The sequence below is a fragment of the Lagopus muta genome, chromosome 1, assembly GCF_023343835.1.
Source record: "Lagopus muta isolate bLagMut1 chromosome 1, bLagMut1 primary, whole genome shotgun sequence".
Lineage (NCBI taxonomy): Eukaryota > Metazoa > Chordata > Aves > Galliformes > Phasianidae > Lagopus > Lagopus muta.
Window position 1 is genome coordinate 43,377,843 of NC_064433.1, and position 23,372 is coordinate 43,401,214.

A 23,372-nucleotide genomic window follows, 5' to 3' on the forward strand; every position below is an offset into this window, starting at 1 on the left:
CCTTCAGTAAACTTTTCTAGAACTCATTTCCTGAAGAAGCTTATGAAGACTTATTTGACAGAATTTCTGACTCCAAAGAGGTAAATGGAGTTTTATTTTGCAATGTCAAATCAAAATTTTTCTATTAACATTTCCATTATGCCCTTTTCTGAAAATATGTCTGAGCTATATCTTGAGTTTGCCAAAAATATTTCTAATGCGTTTAACCCTATTGAATTTTGTGAATAAAAATTGCTTTCAGAAAGAAATATGGCATTTATTGATTTCACTGTGTTAGTCTTTTTGGATAGAGAACATTTTCTGCTATTTCAAGGGTAGCAGAATTTTTTTTATTGAAAGAAGGGTGGTTGCTAATTATAAGCATTTCCAGAAAAAATATTGTTTGTTTGACAGTAGCTAAATAACTTGCAGTTAAGTCCACCTTAAAAAAAAAAAGGCACAAAACCCCCACTTTTCTGTCAGCTGAAACTGCGTCCAAGTTTTCTGGAGAACAAATCTCTTGGTTTCTCTACAACTGCCAAAAGAACATCAGACAGTTTAAATTAAAGACTCTCTTTGGGACTATTTTCTGAATAGCTGATATATAAGTCCAGTGAAGTAATGGAAATTAAATTATTTAGTGTTAAATAACACTCACTTTACCCAGCTTTCCTTTCATAGTGTGACTTGGAATACAGCAAATTAATAATAGTCATTCTGATTTACCACAAAGTTAATGTTTCTTTCCTAGCTTGTCCTGTTATTAAAATGAAACAAAATAAAATAAATAAAAACAAAATAAAATTTTAAAAAAAAACAACAGAATGTGAAATGAACAAATGAACAGCTGGTAGAAATACTTGACAGACATTAATGAAGTCTCAGTATGGGCATCTGACAGAAGTAGATATCACCAGGTAGAATACTGATAACATTTTCAAGAAACATTTCTGAAGCTGTACTCAGAGTTTCCTTGGAATTATGTCTGTAAGTATCAGCAGAGTCTCCTGAACATGTCTGTGGACTGCAAAACAAATACTGTTTTCAGCTGAAAAATGTATGTATATTTTGACCATCTTTTAAAATAAGTATATTTTAATCTAATAAATGGGACTGCAGAGACCTTAAGATATTTTTGTCCAAACAGGTTGCTCACAAAGGCTGTTGAGTTTTCATCTATGGAGATGTTCAAAACACAGCCCTGAGCAACCTGCTGTAATGGACCTTGCAATGACAGGATATTGTCTGAAGACATTTTCTCCAAACTGAAAAAAAAAAAAAATTGTGATTCTGTGGTGTTTAATAGACAAAAAAAAAAAAGAAAAGAAAAGAAAAGAAAAGAAAAGAAAAGAAAAGAAAAGAAAAGAAAAGAAAAGAAAAGAAAAGAAAAGAAAAGAAAAGAAAAGAAAAGAAAAGAAAAGAAAAGAAAAGAAAAGAAAAGAAAAATTTAGTCTTATTTTAAATTATTATGGCAAATCATGAAAAGAATGGTGTATTTGGCACCATACTTAGTGCTTCTAACTTACGTGAAGAGCTCAACTTTTGAAGTGTTTGCTTCCTAGATTTAAGTGATGTCTGTACAGAACGTATTCTATTGTCCAGATGCTATAAAAAGTTTTGTTTTTTTTAAATTTAAAAAAATCCTAACCACTCTTCCTTTTTTTTTTTTTTTTTTTTTTTTTTCCATCTGTAAGTTCCCAAATATTAACTAAAGGAGTATAAAAATTTACATGAGTTTAATATTTAGTAAAACTGACTACAATATCGGTTAGCCTGGCTGAATCACATCATAACCAAAACGTTTTAAGAAGAATCTTCCAGCCTAGAATGAATGAGTAAAAGCATATACTGCATATAAAATGACAAGAGCCAAAGCTCAGATCCCCTACTATTCACCTTACTGATTTTCAGCACATGAATAGATCATAGAGCTTGGGGTTCTTCATATTCCTAAAATAGTGTTTTCTCATTTAGACATGGAGTTCAATTGTTCTGTAGGCAAAACTCTCATTACTTTCAGAAGTGTAGGACTAGAGCTCCAAATATACACAAATGTAATACCATATAATTTGCATGTTGTTTCTGGACAGTTTCTGCCCTCAGCAGACAACAGTGATGTCAGCAACTAAAAATTCTCTCCCAAAAAGCACTGTTTGTTTAAGATCATAATTGTTGTGAAAAGTTTTCACAGTCTAGCAACTTTAGAGTATTTTTCACATACAAATGCAAAAAATTACTGAATTATTTAAATACAAAGTAATATTAGCATGTTCTAGCTGTCAGTACATTCATATTAAAAACACTGGCATTTGCAATTTAAGTGCTTGTGGCAGAAACCAGGGTACATGAGAGTTGCACAGCTGTACGTTATTGGATGTCCTTGGAATATGCTTCGTAAGAACACTTGGACTGCTGTTAAAGGGGTGATTTGCTAAAGACTAAGCTTCAAATTAAATTTCCAGCTGTACATCTCAAGCTTCACGTGTCAGATTCTACAAGCTGAAGTATTTTCTGTGAATAAGGTAGAACTGATAATTTCATAGCTCTGAAGTTAAACTGTGTTTCATATTATAACAATAAAACAAATATAATGAAATAACCTTCAGTGAAAAGTGATTTTATAAAAGCTTCCTATCTTGTATTGAAAACTATGATGTATGTAGCTCCACATACAAAGAATATAACTTCCATCCCTTAAAATACAAACTTGTTGTATTATTTCATATGCATACATACGCATACTCGGTTATTTATTTCCTGAAACCACATTAAAAAATGGTTCAGAAAACAGCTGTAGATGTGACATTTGTTTTTTCTTGATTTGTCTGAGTTTTGAATATGGGAGAGCAGAGCATCATGCTCCGTATGGAGGAACACAGGATGTACCTCTGGTGCCATAGAGATGTAATATTAGCTTTAAGTAGTATAGTACATCCACTAAATGACAGCTACATAAAATGCATCTATCCAGTGAAATAAAAGTTTGTCAATATGTGGATCTGGACACCTTCTTATAAAATCAGCAGCTAAATAATTCCGGATTAAATTGTATTTGACTTGTGGACTGGATCCAAGTGTTTTGACACTTGTCACTTCTACATGAGCTTTCAAGTCTCTACAGAGACAGGTGGATCTCCAGATAGCTACATGTAGGAGTTACATGTAGAATTACCTTTACCCAGGCAGATTTTTGGATTCTTCTGTATGGAAGACAGAGGAGTTTAGAGGATGACTGTGGGCTGCACTTATTTCTGAGAAACACACGTGATGTCCACATGCTTCTGAAAACAATTTTTTGTGTGACTCTATGTCCACCAACAAATGCCTTCCAGTGAAATTTATGTAGTACCAACCAAAAGGGGAACAAATACAGTAAAATGCCAACTGAGTCACTTCCTGAATTATTTTAAAACCAGTTCATACAAGTATTCCAGCTTTTAGTTTTATTTTTTAATACATATATACTTAAGCTTGCTTCTTAAAAAGCTGCATGACAACCCTTCATAGCAGTCTGAATTTTTATCAAATAATCACTATTATACAGCTTGGTAATCTGAAAATGTTTCAGGTCTCTGTTTTCTAAGATTAACTTAAAACTGAGTAAAGATTTAGATTTTTCTGCCTCTCCTACTGTCTGCTAAATTGTTAAATGTCTGGCTTTATTTATTTTCATTGAATAAAAGTGAATCAGTTATTTTTTAAGCTTGTAACTGTATTTTAAAAATTCACAAATAAGCAAAAAATGGTATAACCCCACCCTCCCAAAATACTTGCTTATACTGAAATCAAGAGCCTAAGGATTCTCAAAATATATGGGATCTAATGAGCCAGTTTGTGTTTCTTTAGTCAGGCAGCTATTGCCATTGGCATTAAAGTAGTACTTCAGGAGAAAATGTCTTCCTCATACAAGCTAAAAAACTATAAATTTCAATTATCAACTGCAAATTGGACCAGATCAGTATCATGCTCTACAGATTTCAATAAGCAGATTTTTTTTTCTATTCTACCTCATGAACTTATGAGTACTCAGTGAGTCTTGTCAGTATACCTGTATATGTCACAGAATCATCAAAGAATCATAGAATGGCCTGGGTTGAAAAGGACCACAATGATCATTTAGTTTCAACCCCCCTGCTATGTGCAGGGTTACCCACCACCAGACCAGGCTGCCCAGAGCCACATCCAGCCTGGCCTCGAATGCCTCCAGGAATGGGGAATCCACAGCCTCCTTGGGCAACTTGTTCCAGTTCCAGCATCACCACCCTCTGTGTGAAGAACTTCCTCCTAAAATCTAACCTAAATCTCCCCTGTTTCAGTTTAAAAACATTCCCCCTTGTCCTATCACTATCCACCCTTTTGAACAGCCATTCCCCTTCCTGTTTATACGCTCCCTTCAAGTACTGGAAGGCCACAATGAGGTCTCCCTGGAGCCTTCTCTTCTCCAAGCTAAACAAGCCCAGTTCCCTCAGCCTTTCCTCATAGGAGAGGTGCTCCAGCCCTCTGATCATCTTAGTGGCCCTCCTCTAGATTTGTCCCAAGAGCTCCATGTCTTTCTTGTACTGGGGGCCCCAGGCCTGGACGCAGTACTCCAAATGGAGCCTCACAAGAGCTGAATAGAGGGGGACAATCACCTCCTTCTCCCTGCTGGCCACCCCTTTTTTAATGCAGTTCAGATAGTTCAGATCACAGTTGGCCTTCTGGGCTGCAAGTGCACACTGCTGGCTGATGTCTAGTTATATATATGTATCTATATGCATATCCTATCTATATGATAATACTTCCAGAGCAGAATATGCCATAGGACTATAAAAAGAAAAAAGTGTAGATAAGCTTGAAATACTTCCTTTTGATAGTCAGTATCAGTTGCACTTTTATTTTCCCTGGAAGAAGCTTTCTTAACTTATTCTTATCCTAGTCACTACATCACAGATGCTTGGAATAACTAATGCGATTAAATGCATCAGAGGGATGCCTAACAGAGCTGGATGATCAGAAGATTTCAATCACACAGCCAGACATCAAGGACCCACACTCACTTTTAGCTTTCAGAAGTGTAGTGAAGGAAACACTCAACTACAGCCATATAGAAGATGTTCAGAGGAGAGCATTTCTCAGGTCCAGAAACCCCTCTGTAGTGAGAGGATTGAGAAATCAGGCTTGTCTCAATGAGAGCCTATCTATCTGGTGTGTAGTGCTTTGTCATGATTTCTTAAGTAAATTAGATTTATGTGATTGTAATGCCTTTCTGATTGTTTGTGCCTTACCACCTGGAGAAGAGAGTCCCATGGGTCTGGTGATTTTATGAAACCAGAAACTAGGTAGAAACAAGCCAAGCTAATGACACAGTGAGGCTAAGGCTGGCATAATTCAGTCTTTACCAAGTCCCAGAGAGAGCAGAGAGAAGTGGACAGTCATCTCCAGCATGGTGGTACGCCAGCCCAACTCACATACGCTACAATTTAGCTGGCCAAGCAGGTGTAGGAGATGTAGCAAGGATTTGGGAATAGTCCGAGGACTAAAGGAGATTAGGGATTTTGGTATACAAGGCAAACTCCGTTACTTCTGCAGCACAGGGAATTATGCACTCAGCTGCAGGAGCTGTGACCAACCAGTTGTGGAATTGTTTAACCCCCAAAATGATAGGGATGGCTTTTGAGCCCCACTCACTGTGAAGGGGATTCAGTTTGCTCCTCCAGTTTCTCAGAAGTGAGAGTATGCAGCTTGGCATGAAGCCATGTTTCTGCTGAAGCCATACAGCTCTGTAGAAAAGGAATGCAAGATTTATGAGGCTAGCGAGAGAAACGAAGCAAATGGGAGTCTGAGTCTGTAGCTCAGAGATGAGGACGCTTCCCTGGGAACTGCGTCTTTGCAGTGCTGAGACCACATAGTCAAAATAACAAAAAGAGAACCGTGTCAACTACAAACTACTTAATGCAGCAGTTTGCTACATTTTTTTTTTTTTCTTCTTTTTTTTCCCCCCCATGTTCTACTATTTTACAACAACTGAGGATGGGGCTTATTCTGCTGGAAAATCCTTCCCTTCCCCATCTGGGAGAAGGGGTCAAAAGGCAGAGGGAGATCTGAACTCTGCAGCTCAGATACATGTGTTATTACATCCCAACACTCACAATTATTATCATAGGGGCCATAAAATGGGGCTCTTTTCAAGTCCGCTTCAGTTTCCACTAACAGCTGCTGCCAGCTGAGGAATTTGGCCTGAGCTACGTGTAATTCCCAGCCGTGGTCATCAGTGGCTGCTCTCCCGGCAGAGGAGGCCTCTCTGGCAGCTGCCTGTGCTTCCTCTGCTGTGTGTTCTCCCTGCTCCAAGCCGGGCTCTGCCTTGTCCCACAGTGGGCAGCAGCCCTCCTTCCCTGCCTCCCTCCCTCCCAGGGGTGAATGCCCTTGGTGGTGCCTTGAGTGGACGCTGGGATGTATGGGGTGAATGGCAAGCTTATGGGTTCAGCAGTCTTGGCTGTGGAAAATCATAGGACTTAGAAAAGTTCACTGAAGCTTTCCCAGGCTGTGTACTTGAGTATTTACTGGAAATATGTTCTCTATTGTGTAGAATTTGAAAATAAGATTAATTTCATAATTTGCATCCAACCATCCAGAAAAATAAGAAACAATTGTCCTTCTTTGCTGAGAAGTATCCACAGACTCCTTCTCTCCCCCAGTTTCAAAGTAAAAGTCTGTTCTCTGCATTTCTCATTCCCTATGAAATTATCAGTACTAATGACTACTTTATTAATTAACTTAAAAAAAAAATCTGAAAAAGTGGAGAACTATTTTTCTCATATGATTGTTCTAAAAAGGAGTGTCCACTGGAACATTTGAAACTTAAAAAGCATCTTCTTAAAGGGGACTGATAACCATTTTCAGATGTTTTTCCTGCTTTCAGTCCATAAGATTCATTATCCATTAAGATCCATTTCGGGCTTATTTTCTTCACAGATTATTTTTGTATACCTCTGACCCTTCCCTTATGAAAAGAGTGAGAAAATGAAATCCATCCCCTGCTGAGAAGGTCTCTCCCAGAAGTAGATCTACAGATACACCACTACCCTGGTTTTGTTTTGTTTTGTTTTTTCCCAAAAAACATTTCACAAAATTGCAGAATCATGACAATGTATAACATTGCTTCCCAGAACAGAATGAAGAACACAAAAAATAAAATAAAATCACACACTGTGATCAACTGCTCAATTATCTATTATGATAGTACTAATAATTGAAAAAGTCACAGCAAAGGTTTTAAAATGTGTGCATAGCTTATCTGCTCGCTTCCATTTCCACCCACTCTGTGTAGTGAACACATATTTCAGAGTATAAAAGATATTACAAGCTACAGATGTTATGAATTATTTTTCAGCGTTAGTCACATTTCTGGTACAGATAGATTCAGTCTCCTGGCTCTGAACACTCATACCAAGAAGTAATGATGTATCCTTAAAACTCAAAATCAAGCAAATTCCTTTTCTGTGTTCTTTCTAACTGACTGTTAATTTCAAAGGTCTGGAAGATTTATACCTTATCAAGAAGCAGAGATTTATCTTAGAAAGGCAGAAAAGTATTTTGAAAAAAAATAATGAGCCTTCAGGGATGAAGGCATTATGTGACACAATCAAACATCGTGAGATTTCTGAAGTAACTGCTAGAATTGCCAAGATTGCAGTACTGTCGTGATTACTGACATAAAGCATCCCATCAGAGAACAGCAACAGTCCTGTGTGATTTGTATAATCTGCCAGCACGTTGTAATTGTGACTTTAATCACTGTGGATGCAATGCAGATGTACTACCCATGACTACTCATGCATTGAGGTGAAATCTGTATTTCTTACATGTATTTAGAGTAGTTAGAACAGACCATTTCAGTGACTCGGAAAAGTGAACACTAACACTAAATTTTTTAACAATCCTTTGGAGTAAGGATGTTTTCCTCATTCATGGTTCAAGCAGCAGGCAATAGATACTAATCTAAAGACACCACTCTAAATACTTGCTTTGGAATGTACCAGAATTAGCACTAACACAAAGAGGCAGCAATAAAGAGCAGTCTAGGGAGATCTCTTCTACTTTCCAGTAAACTTATACCTTTCTTCTCTGACCACATGCCCATTGCACAGCCCTAGTTTTATTATGACCTGCTGCCACTACACAGACATGGTTAGCTCTGTTCCTTTTTCTTTCCCATTCTTACTTCCCAGTGGTAAAGAATTAGTATGATCTCCTCAGTTTGAAGGCATGTAAATCCTATTTGAGCTTAGGGAAATAAATTGTATCATAATCCTGTTTGGTTGTTTCAGTTATGTCTTTGTTCATATACGTCTTATACAAAGATATTCGGTAAAGGGTCATGGTTTTTTTGAGAGAGAGTGGATGTTGCACTAGTACAAACGTTATTCTTCCATGTTAACCTAAAATAGGAATTCATTGAGAGCCAGTTTAGCTTCTGAGGCTCACACTGGAGTGCTAGAAGAGAAAACATTTATTGGAAAATGAACTTCTGGACTCTGTGATTAGCTGTGTCCAAAGTGAAAATTCTCCAGCACAGAAACTGAGGTCATCCTGGGCTTTCACATGTTGGATGATGCAAACAATCCAGAAGGAGCTGGTTCTAGGATGATCTATTACACATTTCTGTTGTGATTATGATGTATTATAGAAGTAGGCTGCAAAGTCATTTATATTTGCATATCTTAAATACTGTAGCATTTATATAAATAACTTGCCCATTCATCTTGCCATTAAAATACATAAAGCTTACAAGAAATGAGGTGGACAGAAGTAGTTTCTGGTTTTCACTGTGTTGCTTATTTATTGCATTCTCTTTCATAGTGAAATAAGAACTGCAATCACCTTCTACTTAACAGTTTTTTGTAGCAATTCAGAGTCACTCCAACCAGATTCCTGGGAAATGAACAAAAGGCTGATAGAGTGCACTCCTGGGTGCCCTCACTTAAGGGCATGCAAAGAGATTGCACAAGGAACATTCAAATACTGTTTTTCATCTTTTTCTTTCTTTATAGAATGCCTAAGTCAGTAGTTCTGCCTGTGCAGCAAGTGTAATCCTGTTGACAAGTGGACACAGACCTGTTGAACACTGTAAGTCCCTTGAGTTGTACAAAAGCACCAAAAGCACCAAAACACACAAGCCTCCCCCTCATCACCACCAGTTGCAAGTACAGTCTTTGGTCTTTAAAGTCTCTGGGTTCACTGTTTCCATTTCTTCCCTTGCTGAGAAACCAGTGAGAAATTTCCACTCCACCTGTTTTCCTTTCCTACTGTAAAGGACAATAATGCCTTGCAGGAATAAGCCATAAAATGTAATGCAACTGGACAGAACTTGAATTCTAACATTTGCTAATACTATTTGTCAGGACAAACACAAAAAGCAGGAAAAATAAGTTTCAAAAGAATGTGTGAGATATTATAAAGCATATACTTTTAGACTTCAACTTTAAGAACATATAAAAACCTTAAGAAAAAACAACTTTTATTCCTGTAATCACATGACAGATCCAGGATATGGATAAGGTAAAACACAGACCAGTGAGCCCAAAGTTAATAAGGAAGAATTAGAAATGTCAAAACTTGTTTAGAAAGAGGTGTTTTGAAGACTTGTTTAAAAATAGATACTTTTCTAAATACCACAGTAATTGGGCTTGGTAAAAGTGGTTTTCCTGAGAATGGCAGTTTCTTACTATTATCGTTGGTGGCTTCAAGTAGGACACAGACTCCTAGATCACATTCCTTTTTGCAGAGTGAGCACTGAGAAAGAACTCTTGGAGTCCTTATGTCTTCCTAGGACATGGCGGAGTCTTTAGCAGGTGAGCAGCACAGGCTTCATATGTTGAAAATATGAATAGCTCCTAAATAGTTATACATTATCAAACACTACATCCTGTACAGATATTAAGAACTTAATACACATATTATAGATTTCAGTAGCATTAGTAGATATCAGTAGTGATTCTTTGGTATGTTTCAAGTGCTTCAATCACCTGCTATGTTTTGTAATGTCACAACAATTAATTCAAATTTTATTATCCATCTATTAGTTATTTATTTGTACAATGGGATATATTAGAAACCAGCCCTTTTCATATGCTGATCCAGAAAACAGTCACTTCTCATACAACCTGTATTTGGCACTCAAGATTACCATTCCCTCTCCTAGGCCATATTAAATGATGTTCCTTAGTCTAAACCAAGCAAATATAAAATCATCCAAAAAAAAACAACAAAAAAAAAACCTCACCAAAACAACAGTCAACCAAGCAAACAAACCCAAAAGCACAGATGAATGCAACAGTTACCTTTGAAGCAGGAAATGAAAAAATAAAGTATATAATTAGAATGGACTAACTTTCATCCAGAATCGTATCTGTCAACTGGAACTGGAACATCAGCAATTCAGGTTAAACTAGTAAAACTAGTGGCAATGCAACAAGGCCTGCCTATTGCTCTTGCAGAGGAGAAACCTAATCATAGTTTATAAATACAGGGAATCCTACATCTAGCCAGGTTGTTGTTTGTGGGTTTTTTGTTTTTCCTGAAAACTTCTCAAGAGGGTGTTCTAATTATTTTGTTCTTAATAATTTTTCAGGATTTACTGAGTATAGGGCTTTCTTTTGTGCCTTTTTGAACTTCCAGTTAAAAAATAAACGGTATGTAAACAGAATAAATACTAAAAATTTAATAATCTGGGTCAAATGTATTGAAAAATAATGCTGTTAACCTGTTACTTCTTCAGTCTTTAATTCTATCACACATATCTTCTATAATTTGAAAATCAGTTGTATAGCCTCAAATGACCATTGAGGCCTTCTAATGATAGTCTAATTTCTCCTTTCAGTCACCTTAGGCAGGAAGAACTGCCCTGTGCCCTATGATTGTGAGAGAGACCAGATGACTCTCAGGTAACAAACATTACCTGAAATGATACCTTCTATATCTTATCTGTAATACCTCATATAGGTCCTCAAGTTTGATATCCAATATGTCTCAGTCTTACAATTCACCTAATTATCACATAATATTATAATTATTTTAGCCCAATTATTGTTTATAATGATTATTATAAGCTTAATGATTTCTGTGTGAATACAGCACAAGTTTTGTTTTAATAAAGAATATCCAGAAAGGCTTTTAGTCTTAGTTTCAGGGCCATTATATTATTACATGGAGGATACTATTTGTATAAGCAGCAATATTCTCCTAGATTTCACAGTACCATTTTCATTGATCACATTTCTTGTTAGATATAGATGTAGGAAAAGGAATAAATCTCTAGCCCTTATTGTTGGAAGAAAGAAAATAATGAAACATGGAATAATGTAACTTAAATTTTCATCAATTAAAATGTCAATTAACAAAAATTTGTTTAAAAAGTATATTTCTTAATATCTTGTCATTTAATGATTAATGATTTTTCTTACTGCACTTTTAGAAACTCACTGGATTTCAAGCTAAACGTTTAGCTTTAAAAATTATGTTTTTGTAAGGATGGTAAAGATTCAAATAACAGCAGGGAGTAACCCTATCTGTTTTCTGGAACTCATAAAATGATTGAGACTGATCACCAATAAGGTAAGTATTTCTTATTCTATGTTCTATAATATATTTTATATGTTTTCTATAAGAATATTTTGTGTTGACTATGGACGTTCTAATCAAAGTATGTCCCAAAGGAGTTAATTTCCTTAAAAAGGAGAGATGAGGTTCCCAAGAAAGAAGTGAACATCACAGGAAGATCAGAAAATTGGTGTTCAGATGCTTCTGGAATATTTTACACAAGGAGAAAAATTGCCTTCTGTCAACAAATAAATTAGCTGTTGACACGTTACCATGGTTCAAGTATTGAAGAGCCATCATTTAATACAATGTAGACACTTGATATATTCAGATAAACTGACTCATGTTACTGGATCCCTGGAATAATGCTTTACACATCTGTGAGCTTTTCTCCCGCTGATCTCAAAGTGCTCTTCAAATACAATCTAGTGCCCATGCTGAGCTTTAATACACCCTTCTTTACAGCTGGAGAAAACTTGCCTTTCTGAGCTGTGACTAAAGATCCCATTTAAGATATAATACTGCTTCAACTTTAATTACTAAAGCCTGCATGGATGCTCACAGCAAGAACGCTGGAGGAAGCCTCAACCCTGTAAAATCTCGAAGGAAGTCAGTGTTACTGCATCCTGAAGAGTACTTACACTGATCACTTCCTAAGGGGCTGTCAGACTCATCTGAAGGTGAAGTAAAGCTCTGTCCACCATCACTGAACATGCTTAGGGAGCATTCTGCATTTGCCACATTTGCTGAATAAATACACATGACCTCCTGCCTTTGCTTGAGATACTCTTTGGGAAGCTGGGACTTAAACTGAACCGTTAAACCTTGCTAAGGTTTCATGAGGCATATTTGCTTAACAGCGATGTCTTCCCTATGTTTATTATTTTGCAACATGGCAAGCTTCCTCTCACCAGCTGTATTGGCCACTCTGCAGTGCATGTTAATAAGGAAGACAGTAACCTCAATGGAAAATGCTATGGCATAGTAATGTCTTCACTGAAGCATGATTAAAAAGTGATTCTATTACTTCCTTTTAGCAATGGGAGGGAAACTCAGAAAAGGCAGCACTTTCATAAAAGTATTGCAGAGATCCTTGAGCCCGCTGCACAAAGGTAATTAATTTCACATGAGGTAGGCACACTGGGTCCTGTTCTCAATATGTCAGTAACTGCACCTCTGAGAGAATTCTTCTTCAGGGTGTGAGAAGACAGTGTTCTCCTTCCTGCTAGTTCAGCTTTTGGCTTGGAGGCAAAATAAATTAATTCAGAGGTATGTGCTTAGGAAGATTTGACTGAAACTTGAAAATACAAGAACGAATAAATTCAGCTGACACTAGTGTAACTGGACCACCAGGCATTTTTTTCACTGCTTTTTTAGATTTCGGATTTTTTTTTTTCCAATATTCCTATCCAATCCTCATGAGAAGTGGCAACTGGACAAAAAAGACTTAACAATTAAAGGAACAAACCTGATCTCTGGATCCTGGATGTAATAGCTGTTGTGTTTTGGTTTTTTTTTTCACATAAGTCTAAGTCAGGTACTGAGCTTCTTCGTTATGCTGCAGGAGTTTAGAAATAGTAAATGTCCCTTTGAGGACAAAATGAGGCATACAGAGGAAGAGAAAGCCCACGTTAGGTCTTTCAGATGCCTTTCTTTGACCTGCCCTCTGCACCCAGCTGCAAGGGGCCCCTTCTTCCAGGCTAGAGTGTGAGTGCAAGACAGGATCCAGATTTCAGTTTTCCTTTGTGGACAGGGATTTAATTCAGTATGTTCTTAATAAGTCCTTGGGAGGAGTCTTGTTATTGCCTGCAGCTTTTCTTCAATTAGTACTCGTGGGACGAGATGATTAAATGTGATAATTTTAGGGGGGAGAGATAACTAATTTGGTTGGGTAGGAAATGCCTAAAGCCGCAGGGAAAAGCAAGCCAGGAGTGGTGGTTTGCAGGGAGGTGCAAGCACGCTAGGTCATCGTGGCAGCACCTTCAATGTTCCCAAAGAAATGCTGAACTCTCAGAGCTAGCTCCTGGCTTTCCAAGAGTAATAAGGTAAATCTGATCTAGATGGAGACTGAGTCACACTGAAATGGACTTGAGACTGGAAGAGCGTGAAGCAGAGGCATACTCAGTTGTCCTATCCCTGCCCTCAGGGCCAACCTGCATCCTGATGAGCCTCTCATTTGGGCCAGGCCCCAAAGTGGCTGTTGTAACTACATGTGGTAGGGATGGGTAAAACTTCATGCCAAGGCTGGAAAACTGAATGGTTATAACTTCCCTGAGCTCTGCCAGGGAAATATTACTTATTTTGCTGTGCCATGTATTTGAACCCCAGAGAGATCTTTCTTCTGTGCCCAGAGGATGGATGTTATCAGCCCAGCTGCTTCAAAAGCACTGTCTTCTCATTCCAGTATCTGCATTGTGTGGGCTTAAACCAAGCCGAAAATGTATTTCTTATCTCTCTCAAAATTATCTGGGCAACACAGAACTGGAGCTTTAATCACTTTATGCCCAAATCTCCCTGACAGTATGGAACTTTATTAACCCAGAAGCAACAGTATGCAGGGCAATCTTTTGGAAATCATGACTCTGAGGGGGAACTGAATGAATGTGGGAGCAAGTATAAAAACAAAAGGCTCCAGTGTGAATAACTCTACTTTTTAAACTTAATTCAATTTAGCAGAATTGAAACAGACTTGGGAAAAGTTCCTAAGATATCTTAAATTCCAACAGTGTTATCCAGTATAACAATAATTACAGTTCCCTGGGGAACCATCCTCCCCACGGGAAACTGTCCTCAAGATCAAGAGAGCTGAGCAGAGCTAGCAGATCTTGAAGGAAGCTTTCCTTAGTACATAAGAACTCTCCATCCCAGATATAGGAAGTCAGGAAAGGAAGGCAGGAGACCAGCATGGCTGAACTTGGACCTGCTGGTCAAACCAGAGAGCAAGAAGAAAATGCACAAGCAGTGAAAGTAGGGACAGGAAACCTGGGAGGAGTATAGGGATGCTGTTAGGCTGTGTAGAGATGTGGTCTTGAAGGCCAAGGCCCAACCAGGCAAAAAGAATGAGAAAAGCTTCTTCATCTGCAACCAGAAATGGAAAGCCCAAGACAGCGTACTCCCACAAGTGGGCAATACAGGCACACAGGTAACAGAGAAGGACAAAGTTGAGATACTCAACGACTTTTTTGCCTCAGTCTTCACTGACAAGTGTTCTTCACATCCTCCTTGAGTGGATGGGCTGGAAGCTCAGGATAGCATCCTTCCTGCTGTAAGCAAAGGTCAGGTTCACAATCACCTGGGGAACCTGAACATCCATAAGTATAGGTCCTGATGAAATTGGCTGATGTATTGTTTAAGCCACTCTCAGTAATATTTGAGAAGTCATGGCAGTCAGATGAAGTCCCTACTGACTGGAAGAAAGTCAGTGGCATATCCATTTTTAAGAAGAGTGGAAAGAACGATCCAGGAAAGTACTGACATCCTCTGCTGGCTGCTTCCTCAGCATCATCTCTGTGCTGAGGTAAGATCCTCCTGGAAAACGCTAATGCATATGGAAGACAGGGAGGTGATCTGAGATATCCAACATGGCTCAATCAAAGCCTGACCAACCTAGTGGCCTTCTATGATGACATAACTGCTCCAATGGACAAAGGAAGAGCTACTGATGTCATCTATCGGGACTTCAGTATGGCCTTTGACACGATCCTCATAACATCCTTCTCTCTTAATTGGTAACATACAGATTTTATGGGCTGACTTTTCAATGGATGAGAAACTGGTTGCAAGACTATACCCAAGGAGTAGTGATGAATGGCTTAATGTCTGGATGGAAATCTGTGGCAAGTGGTGTCCCTCAGAGGATCAGTAATGGGACCAATGCTCTTTAATACCTTCACCAGAGACACTGAGATCAAGTGAACTCTTAGCAAGTTTGTGATCGATACCAATCTGTGTGGTGCAATCAACATACTTGAGGGACAGGGTGGCATTCGGAGAGACCTGGACAAGCTTGAGCAGTGGGCCCAGGTGAACCTCATAAGGTTCAACAAATCCAAGTGCAAGTTCTTGCACTTGGGTCACAGCAATCTCCACTACCAGTTCAAGCTGGGGGACAAAAGGGTAGAACACCAACCTGCTGAAAAGGACTTGGGAGTACTGGTGGATTGCAAGCTGGACATCACAGTCCAGAAAGCCAACCTTATCCTGTGCTGCATCAAAAGAAGGATCGTCAGGAGATGAAATGATCCTCCCCTTCCACTCTGCTCTTATGAGACCTCAGCTGGAATATTGTGTCCAGATGTGAAGTTCTCATCACAGGAGAGGTATGGACCTGTTGGAGCACATCCAAGGGAGGGCCACAATAATGATGCAAGGAATAGAACACCTCCCTATGAGGACAGGATGAGAAAGCTGGAGCTGTTCAACCTGGAGAAGAGAAGGCTCTGGGGAGACCCAATAGCAGCCTTTCAGTATCTAAAGGGTGGCTATAAGAAGGAAGAGGACAGACACTTTATCAGGGTATGCTGTGATAGGACAAGGGGAAGTGGTTTCAAACTAGAACAGGAGAAATTTTGGTTGGAAATAGGGGAAAAGTTTTTTACAGTAATGGTCAGTGAAGCACTGCAACAGGTGGCACAAAGAGGTGGTGGATGCCTCCTCTTTGGAGACATTCAAGGCCAGGCTGGATCAGGTTCTGAGCAACCTGATCTAGATGTAGGTATCCCTGTTCACTACAAGGGAGTTGGACTGGGTGGCCTCTAAATGTCTCTTCTCACTCAAACAATTCTGTGATTCCATGATTGTATGAAAATAAAAGTCTAAGATCTTCCTGTATGTGGTGCAACCTCCTCTCCACTCAACTTTCCATGTTGGCTACTATCTAGCATCTAAATAGTGAAAAAGTGTCTTTCAACAGAGCCATTACTGTAAAAGCTTTGTGAATTCATGGGTAGGTTAGTCTGTGCTAGTTTGTGCAACTTGGCTTGCTTTGTCCACTGGGTCTCTGCCAAACATATCTGTTGCGTAATTATGTGGCTTACTTTAAAAAATTCACAGAAGTTCACAGTGGTCAAGGGATGTAACTAATGTTTTCCCCTCATTTTATAATTGTACAGCAACCACCACAATGAGACCCAGGTCCTGTTTGGTAGAGTTGTGTCATGACTTACAGTAATTATCAAAGACAATGCAATAACTTAGTAAAATAGAAACACCAGAAACACATTCAAACAGCAGAGAGAATACATTTACAAAAAAAATCAAATCTATAAAATCATAAGTAAAACTATTTGTCTGTTCATTGAATAAAGTGCCTAATTTCCTTGTAAGGAAAAAAGAAAAAGAAAAAAAATCTTTAATTTTCTACACTACACATTCACCAAATAGCACCGGCACAAACCAAAAGCGGTTTTGCTGGAGTCAACTTCATTACCAGAGATTTTTGCATAATAAAATCAGAATAAAGTGACAGATGGCATGGCTTCACATTCTGCTGGTCTTACTGTACAGACAAGCCCTTGTACATGTGGGAGTGAGGGGAGTTTGTGAAAAAGGTTCTCATGGTTTCAGCTTGAACATTGTCTAAGAAAGATGTTTAATAAGGCACTCCAAAATGTGCTCATTGTTTTGGAGAGTATCCAAGCTCTTCCCTTCAAAGAGCTGGTTCCAAGGTTGATTGTTCCATGATTCAGTGTTGGTTATTCCATGCTCATGTAATCCTATGGAAATAGGATGATTTCTATGTTGAGGTACTTGACAGTATGATTAAGAGTGCTGGAGTCTGGACTGTGCAATTTAAGAACTTTTAAAATGTTTCCATCCCCACATCTAACCTCACTGAATTTATTTAATACACATTTGAAGAAACAACCTTGAAAAGCGATTTTCTGGGCAACTGAGATCTGTAGTTCTTCAAAGAGCAAATGAAATGTACATGCATAAAATATACATAAAATATAAAAAATATTTTGTGTTCACAACTGTCCAGCCTCGCAGGCCAGTCCCTATGAACACACTTCTGGGCTTACCTAGATCAGAGCACTGCACAACACGAAGATGACACTGGCAGCGGAAGGGGCACACTGGCCCAAATCCAGATATGACAGGATCATCTGTTGGAGCCATATCAGCTGACCCTTCGTCCTCCATCATAAAGTCAAAGAGGCCCTTCTGGTGGAATGGCGTGGCCAAGCATACTGGCAACAGTAGGATGAAGAGGAGAGCTAGCCTCATGGCTCAGTTCATCAACTCCAGGTAGAACCTAGGAACCACAGTAGAGAATTTAAAGCAAAAGTAGCAGTTTTCCATAGCTGCACAGTCCCTGCTGAAGGAGGTCCAGCACATCCAACAGTTGCATAACTATTCCTTTCAATAAATGAAAACTGAACTGTGAAAGTAGGACAGTTATGTGATAGCAGCCTGGCAACTGCTTGTCAGTAGCCTTTTTCTTTCTCACAAGATGGTTTAAATGCAACTGTAGATACATCTGTTTGCATATTTAGAGTAATATTTATTAGGAACAGGCAGCGCTGTCAACTTTGTTATGCAAAACAGTCAACACAATAAGCCACATTTTCCATGTGCATGTTTTCTGCCAATGGAATAGTCTATTTGATTTCGTTAACATTTGTCTCATGGCAGTGAGTTTGTTCCCTCGGGATGAACGTGAGGTTCCCAAACTCACTGTAATGCAGTATTTTGTATTTTGACAAATCTCTTTTTTTTCTTTTTTTTCTTTTTTTTTTTTAAAGGGTCAGTTTGCTGTGTGTTTTGAATTATATCCTAGTAAAGCTGACTGAGAAAGAGTAAGATCTAGTGATGGGATGGAGGGAGAGAGAGAGAGATCTTTAGTTTTTAAAGTAAGCTATTCTTAATTCCCAGTTTAAACAGCACAATAAAAAGGAACACAGTGTTGTATTACACTGGATATTCTTGGCTTTCTTTCCAAGTTTTTGGCTAGGGGATTTTACCTCATAAAAATGCACTCTGAAAATCCTGTGCTTTGTACTGCTTAGACATTTGAACTGGTGCTTTCAGTATTGTCAGTACACATTCAAATGGTACTTCAGGGCCTCATCCTGCAGATTTTCATGCACAGGAGCACCTTTACACAAGTGTGAATTGCCACTGATAATAATAAGGAAAACTGCTAAGCATGTGTTCTGAGGACTTAGGCCTAAAATGCATTTCAAGACACTGTACATTGTGCTACCTACCTAGCTGTGCACTAGGGAAGAATTCCAAAACAGTTGTTTCCAGATTTTGTATCAAGGCTGTACCCTACTTTCTGAGAATTACCTTCTTTGACTATTTAATTTACATGAGCAAGCTTGTGTTTTGCAACCTTTCCTTGGTGCATAAACAATCCACAATTAAATAAAAAAGAAAACTGCCTTCCAGTCATCAAATGATAGAAAAGCAGTCTTGTTCCTTACTTAGGAGACTTTTCTTAAAATGAATAGCACAATTCTGATTACAGATATTGTTCTTTATAGTGAAAGCAAAGATGTCCAATTGCTTCTTCGGGTCAGTAACTAGATCATTGAAATTTACCTCTGAGATGCCTTCTCTGGGTGTTAACTGGATTCTACCCTATCTAGAAGTTAGCTAACAAGTAGGAATGTCACATAGCACTTCCCAGCTCCATATGGACTAATGGAGATTAAAAATATTGAGAGGAGGGAGGGAGAATGAATGTCTCCCTCACTCTACTGAAACATGCTAGATAGGACTAGATGATCAACATGGACAGTTGGTGCTAGGTGACAGTTGCACAGGTAACTGAGGCCTCTCTTTCCAGAACATAACATTTAGGTACTCTAGCAGAAATGGTCAGTAGAAAAAAAATGCTAAATAAATAAAAATCACAGGCCTGGAATTAGATACAATCTGTACTGTGCCTGAGTTCAATTTCCTTTGCAGATTTTTACATACAGATGCCACAAATGCAGTCCTGCAGAAATTTCTGAGGCTCAGTCACAGGACGATGGGAAGGTGACCTTATCAACTATGCAAGTGTTAACACCAGAGTTTACATTTCTATCACCTACCTAGCAGAAAGACAGGCATTTAACTTCTTCAGATGTCCCAAAGGCTTCCAAGTGAGTTCACATGGAGCAAAATATAGTTTCTGATAACACTATAAGAAACATACTGGGTTTCTTAGTCTGTGAAGTATTTTCTATTCCAGGAGTAGACAGACATGCTACCCACTGCATGCACTGAGGCACTCTGCAGACCCCAGTGTCAGCTGGAGAGTCACAGCCTTGACCCTGTTCTGTTCACACAGCTCCTCACCGTGCAATCTTGTGTCCTGCAGCTGGGACAAGCCTGGGTGGGAGATCTTTCTGCATCCTCCTGTCCCAGCCCCCACCAACACCAGGTCTGTCCCATGCCCAGCATACAGCCTTGTCATGCGACACTGATGGATAAGTTAAGGGTGTCACAGAAATGAGGTATTAATACAGGGTGGTAAATTCTTGCCATGGTTTAACCTAATTCAAGTTCCTGGCATAATCATAGATTGTAAAATAACAATGCAATTGGTTAATTGTTTGAAACAGGAATGCAAACTTGCTAAATCATCACCATTCACTTTAATAAGCTGCCTTGTGAAAATGAGTAATAAAACGCTACTTGAGTACAGAGTGATTTTAAAAGATGCCCATTTCAAAATGCCCAATAAACATCAGGAAAGCTGGACACCAACACCACCCCTGGCACTGGAAATCAGTTTTTTTTCAAAAAGCTTTCTCAGGTCCCTTTTCACACATTACCAAATAAAAATAAAAAATAATAATAAAAAAATTAAACCCGCTTCTAAATTCTCCAGTATCAATTCTGAAGCACTACTTTCCCCCCCCCCCACCCCCCCCGCATTCCACAAGAATGCACAATCAGGATCTTATCCTGGAGTTAACTTACTAACACTCTTCTCCCAAGGGGCAAAATAAATAAATAAATAAATAAATAAATAAATAAATAAATAAATAAAAAATGCTTTGGAAGCATCTTCACATTTGTTAAATATCAATAAATTCCGCTTATCTGATTTAATTCCTGTAGTAGACCTTTTACTTTGGTTCCTGTTTTGTCAAAAACTAGAACAAATTCAGAAAAAAGTTGTGCATAAAGGAGAACTGAATGACAACAAAGGATATCAAGGATCTAATTCAAGCACACAGCAGAGAAAACAGCAGATGCAAACTACAGATTAATCAGGAAATAAGAGTAGACATGTATACATCTTCATTCATATATTTTCCTACTGTAGGTACATACATTTCTGTTTTTTACACATTTAAATGGACAGAAATAGTTAGATATAAAATTGTACAAAACTGTACTAGTAAAAAATGTTTACATTTCACTTTAAAAAAATAGAGAAGTAAAAAGAACTGAATTCTTAAAGGTCTGTGACACAATATTTATGTCTGCAGACAGAACTGTTTAAATTTGCTTTAATTATATGTTTACAGTGAGTAAGACTTTTCCACAAACAGAGGAAACTATACCATAGAATTGGCCACATTTCAATTCAAAATAGCTCTGGAAATATGCTTCATCAGTTCACGTCACCACAGTACTGGTGGTCTTTTTCTCAGTTTGCTTGAACCTTATCTTTTAAATATTAGTCCATCCACTCTCAGAAATCTCTCAAAATGCCACAAAAGACGAGTTAAAAAATACATGCAGTTTCAAAAAAAATCTCCTATGTTATATGTTTGACTTTTGACAAGAAAGTCTAAGTATGCAAAAAGAGCAATTGAGAGTCAAAAAGAGATTTAAACTCTGCTAACAGGAGTTTCAAATCCAGGGATTTTCTTTCCCACTTTCATTCACAGGCAGCTTCTTTAAATATGGGTTCCTCATTTGCACACTGTAACACGGCGCTTTCTAACATTACAAAGGCATACACTGATCCTGTTTAACCATCTACTACACATCTTTTCCTCTGAAATCAAAATTATACTCATTAGGGCTTGTAATAAGTACAAAGAAACCTGAACGGAAGAAAAATATATCTCAGAGTGCAGTTTAAACGAGAAATACATGAACTCAACACTTTTTTACACTCCCTACATCATAGATTCTAAACACTGACTTGCAAACAGAGAACATGCTGCTGCAAAAGTTTACGGTACAGAAAAAGAAAGGACTATAGCAGCGCTTATACAAATCAAAACAAGAGACAGAACAGTCAAATAAACAGTAGGAAATGTGTACAGTCCTTACGAACGCATTCTCATGTTCTCGAGAAACAAAAGTGCTGGATACGACATTCAACCCTGCTAAACATTTAGTAGGATTTTTCCTTGCTTCTCTTAAAATCCATCTACTTCTTGCCGTAGACTTGCCTGAAGTTTTATTAGTGCAGCATAGTTCAGGAGAATTACCGAAAACCATACCTTTTAATCCAGGGATTTGCAACAGGAGCTCTCAAAGCTGAGATGTAATTAAACTAAATATTCAACCCAGGCAAAAGGCTTTGCAGGTGTGGAAAGGAGGAGGGGGTAAGTTCAGCTCAGTGACTGTCACTTGGTGGAAAACCCTCCTGCTTCTATTCCATAGCACAGTTAAAAAATAAGGTTTCTCTCAATGAACACAATCCAGGCTGACACCCACATTAGATCATATGGTAATGATATGTCTCCTGTATTGTAGCCAGAAACTTTATCAGCTCTTTTGCTTTCTTTTCCTCCTTTTTTTTTTTTTTTTTTTCCATTTGCTTTATTCTTTTTTCATCTGTTTAGAATCCCAAACTGCTTGTACACTATAAGACAGATGCTTTGCTGTAAATCATATCACTCATTTTATTTTGGTTTCTAAAACATATATTTAGTAAAGTTTTCTTGGTTTTAACTAAGTTTCTTTTTTTCTGACTCATTGCTGAGAAAAAAAAAAAGTTGGCTGTTCTTCTTGTTTATAATAGTTGTAATTCAAGGAAAGGATATAAAATTAATCTTAGAACTAGTCAAAGTGGAGATTAGCATCAGGAAAAAAAAAAACGGGGTAGCTTTAGGTAAAACTATTTATACAGATATTAACCTGCCTCTGCTTATGCTATAATCATTATCTAAGTAAACAGCATATAGTGTAATATACTCTTATTATCTTGTATAAAAAAGAGCTTTACAGATTTCTTCAAATGTCAGCATGTTTTTGATATATATGAAAATCTTGTTTTTATTAGCTGAATGATTCTAGCATTTGTGGTTAAAACAGCTTTATATAAACTTTGCTTTTCTTTTCTTTTTTTTCTTTTCTTTTTTTTTTTTTTTTTTTTACTGCTTTCTCACCAGGACAGCAAGGCAGAGGGGAAATTAGTTTTAACTCTATTTCTTTTCTTTTCTTTTTTTTTTTGAAGATACACTGGGGCTTTTTTAGACGTTAGTATTTGACTCATTGTCCAGATTTAAAATTTAGTCAGTAAACTCTGTTTTGATGCAAATATCAGCGGAAGCTACAATGCAATTTCTCTATTGTTGCACAGTTTAAAAATTCAGGCAAACTGAGGAGTAAACAGAATAATTACTATTTATTTAGTTATTCAAACAGATTGTGAACATGTGTAGCTTCCCCGTGCTGTTAACTGTCCCATCAAAATAATGGAGGCTTATGTCTTTGTGTTTTGACTTGTATCCTTTTATTTCTGCCCCTAGGCTAAGACCAGGTGCAATTCTGAAATTAAAGCATGTAAAATGTCAAAGTATGCTTAAAAGAAGTCTGATTTTTTAGAAACACAATGAAATCTTGACTTTTTACATATTTTTTTTTTAGTTTGATTTTAATAAGAGCCAAGAAAACAGCTCTTAAAATTG

At 37.8% G+C, this 23,372-nt stretch overlaps 1 protein-coding gene across 1 annotated transcript in view; it reads right to left on the bottom strand.

The window, feature by feature from the left end:
- DCN (decorin) overlaps positions 1-22,180 on the bottom strand; it is a 39,221-nt gene extending 17,041 nt beyond the window's left edge. The window contains exons 1-2 of the mRNA XM_048934654.1: positions 21,960-22,180; positions 17,580-17,812 (exon numbers count right to left, since the gene is read on the bottom strand). Coding sequence (XP_048790611.1) covers positions 17,580-17,784 — 205 coding nt within the window. The 5' untranslated portion in view covers positions 17,785-17,812; positions 21,960-22,180. The remainder of the gene's footprint in view (positions 1-17,579; positions 17,813-21,959) is intronic.
- Between the last annotated feature and the right edge of the window lie 1,192 nt (positions 22,181-23,372).